The sequence below is a fragment of the Colletes gigas genome, unplaced genomic scaffold (assembly GCF_013123115.1).
Source record: "Colletes gigas isolate AHSC1104 unplaced genomic scaffold, ASM1312311v1 Colletes_gigas_Sc00011, whole genome shotgun sequence".
NCBI classification, from domain to species: domain Eukaryota; kingdom Metazoa; phylum Arthropoda; class Insecta; order Hymenoptera; family Colletidae; genus Colletes; species Colletes gigas.
In genome coordinates, this window is record NW_025106640.1 from 167,837 (window position 1) to 181,798 (window position 13,962).

At 32.3% G+C, this 13,962-nt stretch overlaps 3 protein-coding genes across 3 annotated transcripts; all 3 read right to left on the bottom strand.

The window, feature by feature from the left end:
• Positions 1–12: 12 nt before the first annotated feature.
• LOC122398098 (tRNA-splicing endonuclease subunit Sen2) lies at positions 13–2,072 on the bottom strand. The gene is made up of 4 exons (XM_043397689.1): positions 1,427–2,072; positions 485–1,331; positions 259–419; positions 13–177 (listed from the first exon to the last, which is right to left on the bottom strand). The coding sequence occupies exons 1-4, from the start codon at positions 1,592–1,594 to the stop codon at positions 13–15; spliced, it is 1,341 nt and encodes a 446-aa protein (XP_043253624.1). The 5' UTR covers positions 1,595–2,072.
• A 222-nt stretch (positions 2,073–2,294) lies between these two features.
• On the bottom strand, positions 2,295–7,090 carry LOC122398425 (NADPH:adrenodoxin oxidoreductase, mitochondrial-like). Its single transcript, XM_043398258.1, has 5 exons — positions 6,958–7,090; positions 3,853–3,991; positions 3,579–3,797; positions 3,199–3,414; positions 2,295–3,125 (listed from the first exon to the last, which is right to left on the bottom strand). Exons 2-5 carry the CDS (start codon positions 3,985–3,987, stop codon positions 2,295–2,297), a joined length of 1,401 nt encoding a protein of 466 aa, XP_043254193.1. The 5' UTR covers positions 3,988–3,991; positions 6,958–7,090.
• LOC122398426 (cap-specific mRNA (nucleoside-2'-O-)-methyltransferase 2-like) lies at positions 4,430–7,060 on the bottom strand. The gene is made up of 3 exons (XM_043398259.1): positions 5,244–7,060; positions 4,603–5,149; positions 4,430–4,530 (listed from the first exon to the last, which is right to left on the bottom strand). The coding sequence occupies exons 1-3, from the start codon at positions 6,690–6,692 to the stop codon at positions 4,430–4,432; spliced, it is 2,097 nt and encodes a 698-aa protein (XP_043254194.1). The 5' UTR covers positions 6,693–7,060.
• Positions 7,091–13,962: the final 6,872 nt, after the last annotated feature.

Genomic DNA, 13,962 nt, shown 5'->3' on the forward strand with positions numbered 1-13,962 from the left:
GTTACAAAAAAGTTAACACGAGTCATCATCTTCCTCTTCTATATCTCTGTTATGTTTTGGATTCCACCTTCTCCACAATAATTCTCTTACAGAAAATTCTGACAAGATTTCTACATTAAACATATTAGAAGTATGAGAAACTGAAGATGGCCATAAAACTTGAGCAAATAATATTTCCTAAATACAAAATATAAAATAGAATTTATGTAATCTATAATGTAAAAACAAATTGAAAGATAAGTAATATATGTAAATTACCTTTGCAGCAGTTTCTGACAGTCTATCTAGACCTAATAAATTATTCCATGTTGATTTGTGCATAGATTTATTTTCGTTTCTGATTAACGAATCACTGTCCAAAACGTCTACTATGACGATATATGACGCGTGATAAAACGGCGGTCCTTGTTTATACAACACTAAAGAATGAGAAATCATTAATACTAATAGATTTTAAATAATACTAATAATAAGTAATACTAACAAAAGTCTCCACCATATTTAAGTCCTGGTTTTACTACCCATCCTTTGCTTCGAAAATAATGATATACAACATATTTTTGCACAAAATTTTTATCAACTTTGCAAAATAAATTCCAGGCACTATCAATGTCTAATAAATTACCATCAAAGTCTATTAAATTTAAACAACCTAAGCCGTACAAAAGGAAGAATGTTTCTTCAAATGTGAGATGAAGAGTTTCTTGTACTGGAAAACTTCCACATTCAATTTTCGGTTTTATTTCTTTTAAATAATTCTCAGTTTCGGAGTCGCTGTTTGGTAAAACAAGTAATTTGTTTTGGATGTCTGTATCATTGTTAATAAAACATACATTATCTTCTTTAAAATTAAAATCTTCAAAGCAATAAGACTCTTCACTTTCTATGCATTCTTTATTTTTACTTTTACTATTCTGAGATTGTTTGTTACAATCATTACTTATAATAATGCACGCATCATCTTTTTGTGTTAAATCAGGATTTAGTTCGCTAACTTCTATCTCTTTATTGGTTAGTTGGGTCTTTTTTAAATTTTTGTTCGAAGGAGCAGTATTTGTATCTATTTCAATTATTTCTAGTGTATTTTCTTTTTCTGGGCTCTTTGATGTCTTTTCATCATCTTCAAAGTCTTTGACATGAGGAAATTCGTATTTACTTTCTGCTGAATTTATATATTTACTATTAGCGGGTTCCATACTAAGTTCGTTAAACTGCTTTAACCATTCTTGTCTACGAGTCCATTGTCTATTTCTTATAACAGGAGGTGCTCCATATCGTGCTTTTCCAAAAGAAGGAAATCCACGTGACAATGTACCTTTGCCAAAAAAACCCTATACAAATAAAATTAATGAATCAATTATATGTATACATATACACACATTTGTTATTGTTACACATGGAATATATATTTTTAAACTACACTTACCATAGAATGTACTGCAGCAATTTCATTCGGATCGACTATGCATGACCCTAAATCTGTAAGGTGAGCAGTATAAGTCACCCATTCATTTTGATCGCCTATTACAATTGGAAATGGTGGGCCCTCTTTTAATTTCACGTGTCGTTTTTTCTTTGGTTCTCGCAAGTTCATATTATTATTTTATAAAGACTTGTATTAAATTTAATGCTTTAAAAAATTTGTAAGTCAAGTATTTTTTTATTTAAAAATCTGTGTATTATCTGTTATGATAAAAACAAATTTATTATGTAATTGTTCAATAAAAGTTTCATTAATTATATTTTATTTTGAAATGAACGGTTGTTTTTATACTACAGAAATGGAATACAATTTTTAGTTTAATGTATTTTATAATGTAGCATAAGTTTTTAAATGTTGTCGATTTAAAAAATTTTAATATTATGCATTACACCATCGCAAATCATCGTGCACAATTGTTATGTTTACTCTGTTTATGATATCGGTACAGATAACTGTCAGTTTATAGATGACGTCTTCACTCTTCAGTAATCGGTTTATGATAACCGTGTGCAGTTATGGTAGCTGTAGTATAGAGGCGCTCGCATTCGGTTTTCCTAGGGAAAAATTAAGAGCTCGAGGAAATTCCTGGTCTCCCTAAAAAGTATGCTAACGGCAGCTGACGCCCCGTTAAATAATCAAAAAGATTTTGTAAAATCCAATCTCAGTTTATAAATCAGTTTTATTGTTTTTTTAATTATCGAATAAATAGTTTATTTTTGATATTTACTTTTTTAATGTTTTTAATCGAAGTACATTAAATTTTGAAAAAGTGTAAATTTATTTGAATTCTTCTGATACATCCTTTGTATTTTTATTTTTTAAAAACAATGTCTAACATTTCATTAATATCAACTATTTTTTCTCTTGGTTTTCCCAATTCCTTTCCTTTCTTACATTCTACTTCATCAATTTTCTTCCAATCACTGTACGATACTGTAGGTACACCTTTTTGACCAAGAATTTTGTACAAATCTATCGAACCTGGTTTGTTGTCTGTAACTGATAGCTCTTTAATTATTAATTCGGCAACTTGAAACGCATTCGACATAGTTGATAATATAACTCCTCTAGGGCCTGTTGCAGCCCAACCTGCAGTATAAAGATTATCTTTGACTTTGCCTATTGAATTTTTTACGCGACCAAGTTTGGTATCAAATGGTATTGATGCATCTATCTGAGGAGATTTATAACCAATACAACGAAATGCTAGACCACATGACATTTCATCAAAAGATCCAGTCGGTACTCCGATTTGTTTAGATATATCATCTCCTTCAAGGCGATTTACCGTTAGTTTAATACCTTTTACACTATCGGAACCCAAAAATTCCACAGGACTTCTTAAAAAGATTGGATGTAATTCTTTTACATTTATTGCTGTATTTTCAGGTGTTTCTTCTAAATACTTTAACATAAGTTCAGTCAATCTTTTCTGTGGTCTGGCTAACGTGTTAACTACGTTCTTTACATTTACAAAATCAGTTGGGTGCCAGTATGTTCTACAGCCAGGCAACTTTAATATTTCGCGTAGTTCAGAAATTGTAAAAGTAGCTTGTAATGGTCCTCTTCTTCCTATCAACGATACTTTACGCACTTTACTTTGTGACAATCGTTCTAAGGCAAATGATGTTATATCAGTATTCTAAAACAATGAAATAGAGGATACATAAAAAATTTTATTAGAAATTTTATTTGATTAGAAATTGAAAATATACCTTTAATCTATCTATTGGCGATAACAGAATTCTTGCAACATCTATAGCAACATTGCCTTGCCCTACCACAACTACTTCATCCACATTTAAATTAATGTTTAAATTACTATCGTGTGGCACTCCATTATACCAACCAATAAAACGTCGTCCAGATACTACATTAGTTAAATTTTCTCCAGGTATGTTAAGTAATTTGTCTTCTTCTGCACCATACGTCTACAATATTAGACAATGATGACCATTAACACGTTCGTCGCCGCGTCACCCAGATGTGGGTGACGGGTATACTTCCGTGGAACGGTAACCCAAATATGGGCGACGAACGTGTTAATGTTTAGTGATACATTAAGCAAAATAAAATAAATTTGTATCATGCATACCAGCAAAACTACATGGTAAATTTCTTGTAACTGCTTTACAGTGACATCTTTTCCTACGTTAACATTTCCTATAAATTGAAAACGTGGATTAGACGCAGTTTTTTCAAAAGTGTGAATAACATTTTTCACTTCTGGATGATCAGGAGCTACGCCAAAACGTACTAAACCAAACGGTACTGGGAATTTTTCCAATATATCCACATTTATATTGCTGGAAGTCTATACCAAATCATTGTTATAATATTACTCCATATATATTCAATACTCTACACACCTTTAGTAAGTGTTGCGCAGCATAAAATCCTGCTGGTCCTGCACCAACAATGCAAATTTTTGGTACAATATGTTCAGTTGAAAATAAACGAATATAATTACATATTGTACCTACTTTCATGGTAATTACTTGCATTGATCTAAAACGATACATTGCAAATTAAAATTACATTTTTATTATTGCTTACTTGAACTCTATAAATATAAAAAAAGAACAAATTAAAAAAGAAGACAGCCAAGAACAATTATTTCTAAATACATTTTGCAAATATTTATCATTTCACATTAAACAATTAAGAAATAACTAAATTAATTTTCTTACAAAAAAATAATTCTTCGCAAAATTTATGTAGAGGGTGTCTACTTCACAAGATGTAATGTTAGTGGGTATAGAGTGGTCCCCATGAACATCTTTTCCCTGTAAGGCTTTATTTTAGAGAATATACTCGGTCTATTATTTATCATATCATAAATATAAGTAAGAGATACACCATTTATAAATACGTAATTATAATTTATTATACCAGAAGTATTGGTACAATTTTGATCACCTATACATTATAGAAAAAATGTTACTTTTAATGTTGAACATTTTCTTGTAGTGTATATAAAAGATGACGAACAAATAATCTGATAATCCAATGATTAATATCCATTATTGTGAAGAATAAATCAGATTCTAAAAAAAGAAGAAAACATCACAGTCAAATATGTCATACAAATATAACCGGAATAGATAATCGTTTCTTACCATATAAAAATGATGCATCAATTATTTCTAAAATAGCATATCCCCTTTCCTGAGCATTAGAAGAAACGGTTTTAATATCGAGTAACTGTTTCAATATTTTCGAATCGTAATTGTAATGGCTCAAAGTAATTTTTAATCCAATACTATTACAAGGTTTTAGTTTAACTGAATTAAAAGCACAACTTATGAGGTAAAGAAGCCCAACATTAAGGTGAGTCAATAATGAATAGCCAATTAAAATCAAAGTACTTTCATTAGTGAGATCTTGTAGTGCATCACAAATTTTAGTAATTACTTCGTGACTATCATAAATGTCTGTATAATGAAAACTTAAAATTTTATAGATCGGTTTACGTATTCTTTTTTTAAATTTGTTCACGTTTTTTATGGACGGAAATTGTATTTTGCATTCCATATTACTAAGAATGTCGTCAACGCTATTTTGTATTTTTAAGACGTTTCGATTGCAAAATTTTGAACTATATACTTTATGAAATATTTTTCCTAAAACGATTTGTGAATTTTCTGGCAATTTACTGAACTTGAACTGGAAAGAAAAAAAATTGATTTTAGTTTATAATGTAACAGGATTTGAATTAAATCGAAGATATAGTATAGAAACACTATAAAAATTAGCTTACATCTACAATTTCAGAAGGTGATATATGAATTTGTATTTTCTTAAAATCATTAAAAATGCTGTTTAATTGTTCCCATGGTGTTAAATGTTGTCGCTCGCGACGTTTATTGTAAGATCCCTGTAATGATCTATTACATACATTAATATTGTTATTTGGTTCCAATAACGTTTTTCCTACAATTTCTCCAGAGATCAACTTTTTTACGTTATAATCTTTCATATATTTATCAGCAACCATATGTTGAGTTTGTTTCATATTCACTAACAGTGTAGCATGATTTGATTTAAATGTAGTGATATTATTCATTATGATTAGACATTGTTGAGACTTGAAAAATTCACTGCATTCTATGATTCTTTCTATAAATGTGTTTGGAAGATCATCTTTACTAAACATTGCTTGTTTGGAGCCACATTCATAGTGCTCTCTAAGCTTTTCTAAGTATGGTGACACAACTGTTTGCCCCTTAAAATCTGTGCATACAATGTAAATTTCTGAATTCCCTTCTTTGCTTGTTGCTGGTTTAACTATGTTAACGTTACCAAAACAACAAGATAACAGATAAATCAGGCATACTGAATGGCATTCAAAAATGGTAAACATCTTCAATAGAAAGCTACCTCCAGTATTTAAAAGATGCAAAGCAGTTACAGTTTCGCAAAAATGTAAATGTGCTACAACATTTTCTTGATCCTCTGGAACATCCACACAGTCAATACTGCCATCAGCAGTAACTAAAAATACATCACTACGTGGTTCTGATAATTTTACAAGCATGTCTAAATTTTTTAAATCCATGAGGTTTCCAGTATTGTCTTCTCCAAAACACCAATGATTCAATGTATGCTTTATGAATCTATTATCATCAATCATTGTGGATAATGAGTTACCCTCATAATATGGATTTAATGTTGTAGCAATCCAATCCCACTCAATGCTAGGTGCATTTGTTTGTAACCAATGATTCAAAGATGTAACAAAAGCTCCTGGAGCTTCGCATAAATGAACAGACTTAAAACGTTTATTATTATTATCAATATGATTCATTGGTACTAAAGGAAAGGATGACACTATTTCATAGAATTTACACCATGCCTGAGTTAAAAATTCTGGTTGAATGTCTCTTCTTAAACGTATAAGAACATCTTTTGCACTGTTTCTTTGGTACGTATGTGTTTGCCATTCGTGAAGATCATAATTATTTAAATAACTTTTTATCTCATTCAATTCGCGCTTTAATATTTGTAATTTATCAATTTCCCACAGACAATCATTGAACAGTGCTTTTGATTCAGGTAACAAATAATATTCATTGTGTGCAATTAGAAAACGTTTGTTGAATAACTCTTCTACATACTTATATTCAAATTGTTCTTCGTGGTATGATAAATTGTTAGTTGTAAATGGTTTTCGTTCTTTTTCTAAAACATGTTTGTCGATTTCCATCATTCAATTTGAATTATATATTCCTTTCTAATCGCACGAGTAGATAAAATTTTGCGAGAGCGTTTAAATAATTTTATGTGACATAATTATATATTTTTTAGATAGTTTTAAAATTAAACGTTATAAACAGTAAAGCTGAAATTATTAACTACGCATTCAGTTTTTTTGAAAAGAGTAATTCTCGAAAGGTTTTTTAAGGTTAGAGTTTTTATTCGGTTGCCTTGGCTGTTCTCTTTTTTTTTTTTATGTGTATACAACTATATCTCACCTCTTTACAACACGGAAATAAATAAAATGTTTTCTATTACTTCATGAAAATAAGAAAAATCTTGTTTCGTTTTACAACTATGAAAACGGTGTATAGGGTATATACGGTGTATATAAGCACAGACTTGGTAGTGAAGATGCAGTTATAGTTATAGGTTATAGCCAAAATTAAAAAAAATTGAATATCTCAATTTTTTAGAAATTGGCAGATCTTTGAATTTGAAGTATCAATTTTTCCTCGATTTTTCGTCGTTGAGATTGAGAAAGAATAGAATAACATATCGGATTTTAATATCCTTAGTTCCAGCTATAAAGGCATGTCTTCTAATGATGTATTATAAATTTCAAATTAATCAATCAATTTGAACCTGTAATATTATGTTTGGCATCTTTGTTCTTTTTTTTGTATTCGCGGTTTCTACCTAAGACATCCCTGATCCTTTCCGAAGTACAAGCTTCGTGAGACATCGGAGCCTCCCCCACTCCTCTACCTAATTCGCGAGTGTTACCGAACACAGCGAGGTGCCGTCATTTGTACTCTGAAAATTAACGCGATAACATGTATCGAGAGTTGACGTTCTTAGCTACCAACGAGGTGCGTATTTTTACCTGTTGATATTTCATCATCTCGTTTACTCTTTATCGACGCTTTCGCATAATATTAATACATTTTATCGTGACAAATTTTGAATCGGTTTCGTACTTTTTCTCTGACATTCGACCGGTGTTAACTATTAATGTGTCTCTCTGAATTAAATTACGATCTCTTGCAATACGGTTAGGATTTAATCATTACTTAATTATAACAATCGTACATGTACTTTAATGCATTTTTATTTTGTTTCTGTTACAGTCTTTTATTGGAATTCGAAGTCAAGGAATTCCTTTTCGAAATAGAAGCTTCGGAAAACATCGGAGCCTCCCTCACCCCCCCCAAACGAATTCGCGAGCGATGCTGGGTACAGCGAGGGGGGCGCCATTAGTAAGACATGTTCAGACATGTTCAGACATGTCAAGACGTGCCGGCGTTTCGCGACCAACAAGGTACGTATCTTTAATCTGTTCATATTTCGTCATCAATACTACTCGCATTTACTCATTAATGGTATTTTTGTGTAATATTAATACGTTTCTGCTATAAATTGAGTCGGAATTGTGGCAAAAACTGAATCGGGTTTCGCGCGTTTTTTTCGATATCTAACCGTCGTCGATTCATTATATCTCCCTAAACGAAATTACCTATCTTGTACACCAATTATTGTTTAATTATGATTAGATATGCTTACTGCAATGCATTTTGACTTTAATTTGTATTTTATTTCTGTGGCAGTCTCTGATTTAAATACGACGCCATGGAATATTGGCGCCTAAACGACACCATGGTAGATGGCAGATAACTCGACTTTCAAAGGGAATATTGGTAACGTTTAACCTATTATAACAAAAATTAACATATGTACATATTAATATTGATATATTTTCTATTAAGTTATTTCTTGATACATAATTTTATAATCGGTCTGTGTTAAGATGAATCATGAAAATGGTTAATGAACTTTTTACATTTTTCAATATTATCAAAGTACTTTCGATTTTATGATACTTAGGAATGGCTAACGGTAGCCATTAAAGGTAAATTGGAATGATTTATATTTAACTGTATTTCGGCCGTATTATTTATTAAATTGATTGTTTATAAATCTGTCTTTATGAATTGTTGTAATTGTAATTTGCAAACATTTTCAATGCAAGTTTAAGAAAACTTAGAAACTACGTAGTTTGAATATGCTATTAAAGTATGAATAATTAACGAGCTTCAATTTTTGCAAATTTCGGAATATTTATAAATATTACGATATATTCAAACATTCGATAAAACAAGTATAATCATTCTTACAATTCTAACTGTGAAAATTAGTGATATTACATTTATAAATTGAATAATTACTAATTCTAAATAAAGCAGTATTTCTGTTGACGAACATCGAATAAGAAGAAAAAAAAACCAATAGGAAAGGCACACGTGTGCACGTTGTATTTCTTGTATCCTATCCCACCTTTCTTTTCAGCATTTTTTTCAGCAAATTTGTTGGCCGCGCGCAAGGCGGCCGGTAGAATCAGTGATTGTATGCGTAGCAACAAGTTTGTTTCTCGGGGCAAAGTGACCCCGGGTACGTTGTCGTTCGCGATGTTAGGCAAACGCGAGAATAGAAGCAGTGTTTCTTACGCAGTATTAAATTACTTCCAGAGCATCGTGGCTCTCCTTGTTTTCTGAATCGCGATAATAGAATCATTTGTTCGCCGATTTTCAATCTTCGGTCGCGGTAATCTAATTTAATACTTTCCAATCAAATTAATTATTTTTTCAATTTGAAATTTAAACTCCTCGTTACCGGAATTAGAGTCAGTGCATCACCGAAGAGGACTATTGGGCGATGCTCCACGAGCAAACAATGTAAGTATAAATTTATACTTTGAAATTTTTAATTAAAAATCTCTACAGTTTTGACAATAGATTCTAATTGTTTTCTTACAGTTTTCTTACAGTTTCTGAGCATGATCCTGGGAACCAGTAGCAGTACCCGGGGGGTATCGGGCGGTGGACCACGAGCGAACAACGTAAGTATAAATTTATACTTTGAAATTTGTTAATTAAAAATCTCTATAATTTTAACAATCGATTCTAATTGTTTTCTTGCATTTTTGTTACAGTCTCTGGACCTGAATCTAACCAGCAGGACCATGCTGACTGATGGATGACTGATGGATGATTTCGAGGACTTCAAGTCATCACTGGTAAGTCGCATGCTATTTTGTTTCCTCTGGTCCCCAACCATGTTGTAGGATGAAAGATCCGAATCAACACGGGTGACCAGTTGTATACTTGCTATTTTTGACGAGTTAAGTGAATAGTAACATCAACTGTTATATTTTTTAGAGCAGGTTTTAGGGTCTTCTTGCACTCGCGTTTCTTAATGTTACAAATGAATAGTACACATTATGATTATTATAAAATTTTTACAAATATACAATCTTTATAGAATATATGAAATATTTTTCTTAACTTTATACGAGTTGTATGATTGAATAGAAAATGAATTAATATAATGTGAAAACATTATATTTATCATGCGATTTAACGTGCAAGAAGGCATTTCGCGACAGGTCGATTTTTGAGTCAAAGTAACATGCATTTTATACTAGTTTCATCTTTTAAAAAGTTTACTTTGACGACAAAATCGATCAAGGATAATTGAATATTTTGATTGACAATTTAATGAATTCATTTCAATTTTTAAAGTAAATTCTTTTATCATGAAATCTCAAGTAGAGTCTTTCATTTTAAATAATTCAATTTCAATTATAATAGTTTTATCGAATAGTAGTATTTTTCAATATTATCGTATTTTATTATTGATATATTACATATAACAAGTCGAGTCATTTTAACTAACAATTAGATACGAAATACCGTTTAGCTATTAACCAGTTTTTCTAGTCAGGATTTTCAGACTAATTTTTCCGTGTTCGTTGCCTAAGTTCATGCACATGCCCAGGTGCTATTTGCATGAGCGAAGGCAACGGGGCACGATGAATTTATTTATAACAATTCAACGACATATTGAGGACTGACATTGGCTAGTGAATCGTGCGCGACGTACTGTCCACATGTGTGTGTGTGGTTAGGTTGTGGAAGTGCGTCGTTTCAGATGTTTTATGATTGCAATTTACATACAGAATTTTATAACATTAGATTTTTATCAATAATAATATCAAATTTCAATTTATCATTTATTTGAATACTGTTGATCTTAATGGATTTGAATCTTAATATTTTTCAATCTTGAATGATACATCCATACAATAGATTTTATTAAAGACTATATTCCATATATTGAAACGTTCTATACAAACGTTTATCTATATAATATAAGAACGCAAAGATCACTAGCCTTTGTCAGTCTCAGAAACTAGTAAGTCCACAATTAGAGTGTGAATGAAGTGTTATGTCCGGGTGTCGGAGGAACCCCGGGGAGTCCTCTCTAGTTTAGGTCGCGCCCGGACATTCAGAATGAGAACCGTGGAGTGTTTGTTTGGATGATTGAGTTTTGCAATTTTTTAAATATAGGGTTAGGTAGGTAGGTAACCTATTCTCTGGTGTGTGTGTTTAAACCTAAGTAGGTAGGGTCAGGGCAGGACTGTCCACATTAGTAATTCGGGTAGGCGCGTTTTCGCGTGGCAGTTCTGTTCCTGTAGTTACGATTTCGAGAGTAGAAATCTTGCTGATTCAAACGGTGCACTTGTGCTGTTTGTTTCGGCTTTATTTTCGACTCCTCGAATCGCGCGACTCTTAAAGTCGCTCTCTCGCGCTCGCGGTCGTGATTAGGTCCCTTTCGAAACGTTCGTCCCCCTCGAGATTCACCACGTATGCTCTTGCAACAATTCGTATATTGTTGGAAGACTACGTATTGCACAAAATCTCGAGCCCGGTCTTACGTAAGTTTCAGGCATCGGCAGGACCGCCGAAGAAAGAAAAGGCTCTCAATGAGCTGAAGAGGCCCTGACAAACTGTCTCAAGAGTGGGCTACAACAAATGGTTTTTCATCTTCATCTTCGGATGAGAATGGAAAGTCATTCCTGTTACTACTTTGTCACTTAACTCGTCTGTAGTTGTAGTTAGTTTATTTTTCTGGCTGGCTCACGTATGCATGTACTTTGGTACATGATTGCACCATACATGCCAGCCATCCTCCCCATAACTCGCGGTTATGATATACATAGAGTTGCGAATATCCAATAATCGCGTTTGCTTGTAGAGTTGCGAATTACTTATTTTTCGCGTTGCCTTTTCAGGGTAGCGTTGCGACTAGACACGATTCGCGATTGTTTCTGTGCAAACTTAGGTACCGAATGTTTGCTTAAAAATAGCGTTGCGAATTATTGATAAACGCGATTGCTCGTAGAGTTGCGAATACTATTTTTCGCGTTTGCTTTTCAGGGTAGTGTTGCGAACAATCACGATTCGCGTTGCTTTTTTACTCTTTTATACATATAATGGACATCAACCGCGTTTGCAATTTTCATACTATAAATTAGCGTTGCGATCTGATTATCGTGCGATTTTTTATTTAGCGTTGCGATACTTTCAATGCCCAAATTCTACCCCAACTGTAGTACTAGTAGTAGTTAGATTATTTTGTGGCCAGTACATGTGTATGTACATGTACCAATAGCCCCTGATTAAAGTTAGAGTTGCGAATAATATACAATGTTCGCGTTTGCTCGTAGAGTTGCGAACAAATATTTATCGCGTTGATATGTCAGTGTTGCGACTAAACTCGATTCGCGATTCTTTTGTGCAAACCTAGGAACCGGGTGTTTGCTTTAAATAAAGCGTCGCGAATGATCAGTAAACGCGATTGCTATTAGAGTTGCGAATCACTATTTTTCGCGTTTGCTTTTCAGGGTAGCGTTGCGAATAATTACCATTCGCGATTGCTTTTATTGTTACAAGTCGCGTTTGTAATTTTTCTATTTAAATTAGCGTTGCGAATGTTGATTTCTCGCGTTGTTTCCCCGTAGTGTTGCGATATTTAAAACGTCTAACTTCATCCCCATATGTGCCACTCTATTGTAGTTTGAAGTAGCTTGAAGTAGTTAGTTTATTTCATGCATGTATGTTTGTTGCTACAACTGAAGACGCCAGCACTTGATTCAGCATTTTTGGGCAAAACGTGATTTGAATTAGCGTTGCGAATATACAATAATCGCGTTTGCTTGTAGAGTTGCGAATTCCTATTTTTCGCGTTTCCTTTTCAGGGTAGCGTTGCGAATTCCATACGCGATTGCTTTTATTGTTATTTAAGAATAGCATTGCGAATTAACTGATCGGTTTGCTCTTAGCGTTGCGAATTACTATTTTTCGCGTTTGCTTTTCAGGGTAGTGTTGCGAATAATCACCATTCGCGGTTGCTTTTATTGTTATAAATCGCGTTTGGAATTTTTCTATTATAAATTAGCGATGCGATCTTGATTTATCGCGTTTTTTGTTAAAGTTGCGATTAAATGCCCAAAATTTGACGCTGGCCACTGCTTCATGATCATCACGAAGAAGTTGCTATTCTACAAAGCCTCAAAAGGCTCAACGTCATTATCTAAATTAGCGTTGCGTATTATTTAACATGGGTGCATGCGATATAATTAATAAAGTAACCCTGCGTGGTTCATTTTTCGAACAATAAGCACCACTCGCGTATACTTTTGTATTTTATAAATTAGAGTTGCGAAAGAAACAATGGTCCACTCGCGGGTTGTTTTTTAAATTTATGAGTGGACGTTTATTCTAATTATGTGAAATATATCTTTTTTTTTATTAATAGAAATACTGTTTGAAGGGACTGTTGTGTATAGACGAAATGGTCCATTTTTCGTAACGCGTAAAATCTGTAATTTTTACGAATACATTTTTCTCACAGATTTGTGATGCATGTAAAAATGATATATTATGATTAAACTGATCGTAGATTTAATTCAGCCGTAATATGTATTTATAAATAGTGGATTTTTTTATAAATATTCGGAATTCTTTGCATGAATCAAAGTTTGTTTGCGATCATTGTTTCAATCGATGTAAAATAAAATGCTTGCATCAAAAAGGTGTGCAAATTGCAATTCGATATTTCATATTGAGAGTTAATTTCCGCGTAGAATCGACATCTTTCTTCGTTATTGTTTTTTTTCTATGAATCTAATTTAGTTTTTCAATACAGTAAAATATAATTATTGCAATACATACATCTTATTATATCAGGAATGAAATTTATTCGGTATTTATCTTAACACTGAGATGGACTTAACTTTTCATTCAGTTTCGATTACGTAATATTTATGTTTCCAAATTTTGTAATATAAATCTTTGCTCGTGGAAAATCTGATTCAAATATTAATTTTATAATATCAATTGTACTAGTACATAATTATTTTTTTTTTGTATCCACTAATACAT